A 1,394-nucleotide genomic window follows, 5' to 3' on the forward strand; every position below is an offset into this window, starting at 1 on the left:
GTGACAATAAAATTGTGGTTCACCTTAAACTGACTGTCATTAGATCTGAATAACACCAAATATGTGATACATGGGAATTTCAAGATACCTTGGATTAAAAATGTAGAGATAACGATTTCTATATGAAAAATAAAATCAGTATATAAAACACTTTTTGGGTCTAATTGTAGACCACAAAATGTACTGGAATCCTCAAAGTTAAAATGAAAACAGAAAAAATTATATCACTTTTAGGGGAATCAAACAGGACTGCATGGTGGAGCAGTGGTTAGCACTGCTGCCTGGCATCAAGAAGGTTCTGGGTTCGATTATTGGCCCGGGGTCTTTCTGCATGGATTTTGCATGTTCTCCATGTGCATGTGTGGGTTCTCTCTGGGTACTCTGGCTTGTACCACACTGATAGACTGCCAGAGATAGGAACCGGCCTCACTACGACCCTGACTGAATAAGCTGGAGAAGATAGCTGGATGGATGTATGGGTTATACATCAAATAATATTCTGTATATTTTACTTGTTCTTCCTTATTTTACTGACAAAACTTCAGCAATAATCAATTTAAAAGAGCACGATTACCAATAATGTGGAAAGCGAGGCACACAGTAACTAACCTTTAAACAAACATTGAATAAAACATAATTCAAAACAGTAAAGTCAAGTTCAGGGTAAGAAGACAATATCCCAAAAATTTGACAGAGATGGAGCGTAAAAACAATGGAATTTGTGTACAACAAAAATAAGTTTTGGTATTTTAGTTTGTGGAGTTGGAGAGATTCATCTAAATATAAATAGATTTAAAAGGTATATTAAAATGACATGTTTGGGAAATGTGTCATCGTGACATCCTCTTCCTAGTCGCTTTCTGTCACATGATTTTCAAATAGTGGTTATTTTTATTCAAACCAATATATCTGTTTGAAGTATACAGTACTTACATGAGAATATGGTGATAAGGAGCCCAAGGACTGGAAAAGAAGGAGAAAAAAACATAACAAATATTTTTATTTAGTATCTAAATTATGGTCAGTCACTAACTTAGAACCAACCGTTTCTGCAGCAAGGTTGTGTTGTGTGTGTGTGTGTGTGTGTGTGTGTATGCATCCTTCCACAGCTGTTTCTCTCCACAACATCTTTTTAAAGAGCTAAGTGTGTCTATGGTGAGCCTGATAAAGGATGATGTCTGGTTGTGGGGTATCATCTGCAGGGCTGAGCCTCCAGCTGCATGTAGCCTAAAACATCAGAAACCAGGTCGTCTGTGTGTGTGTGTGTGTGTGTGTTGCAGTTAACGCAGATGTGCCCCCACCCCTTCTGCAGACACTCTGCTTCACCTCTCCGAAACTGTAGGTGACCGCAGACAGTGCCGCAGACAGGAGGCCTGATTGGTCAAATCTACATC

At 38.6% G+C, this 1,394-nt stretch overlaps 1 protein-coding gene across 2 annotated transcripts in view; it reads right to left on the bottom strand.

The window, feature by feature from the left end:
* The window catches only part of LOC107084174 (actin-binding LIM protein 3-like), a 60,081-nt gene that overhangs the window by 23,632 nt on the left and 35,055 nt on the right, over positions 1 to 1,394 (bottom strand). For both annotated transcript variants that reach the window (XM_015373885.1, XM_015373884.1), the window contains exon 10: positions 934 to 963. In XM_015373885.1, the coding sequence (XP_015229371.1) occupies positions 934 to 963 (30 nt within the window). The remainder of the gene's footprint in view (positions 1 to 933; positions 964 to 1,394) is intronic.

This window comes from Cyprinodon variegatus, unplaced genomic scaffold (genome assembly GCF_000732505.1).
Source record: "Cyprinodon variegatus isolate N-32 unplaced genomic scaffold, C_variegatus-1.0 Scaffold94, whole genome shotgun sequence".
Lineage (NCBI taxonomy): Eukaryota > Metazoa > Chordata > Actinopteri > Cyprinodontiformes > Cyprinodontidae > Cyprinodon > Cyprinodon variegatus.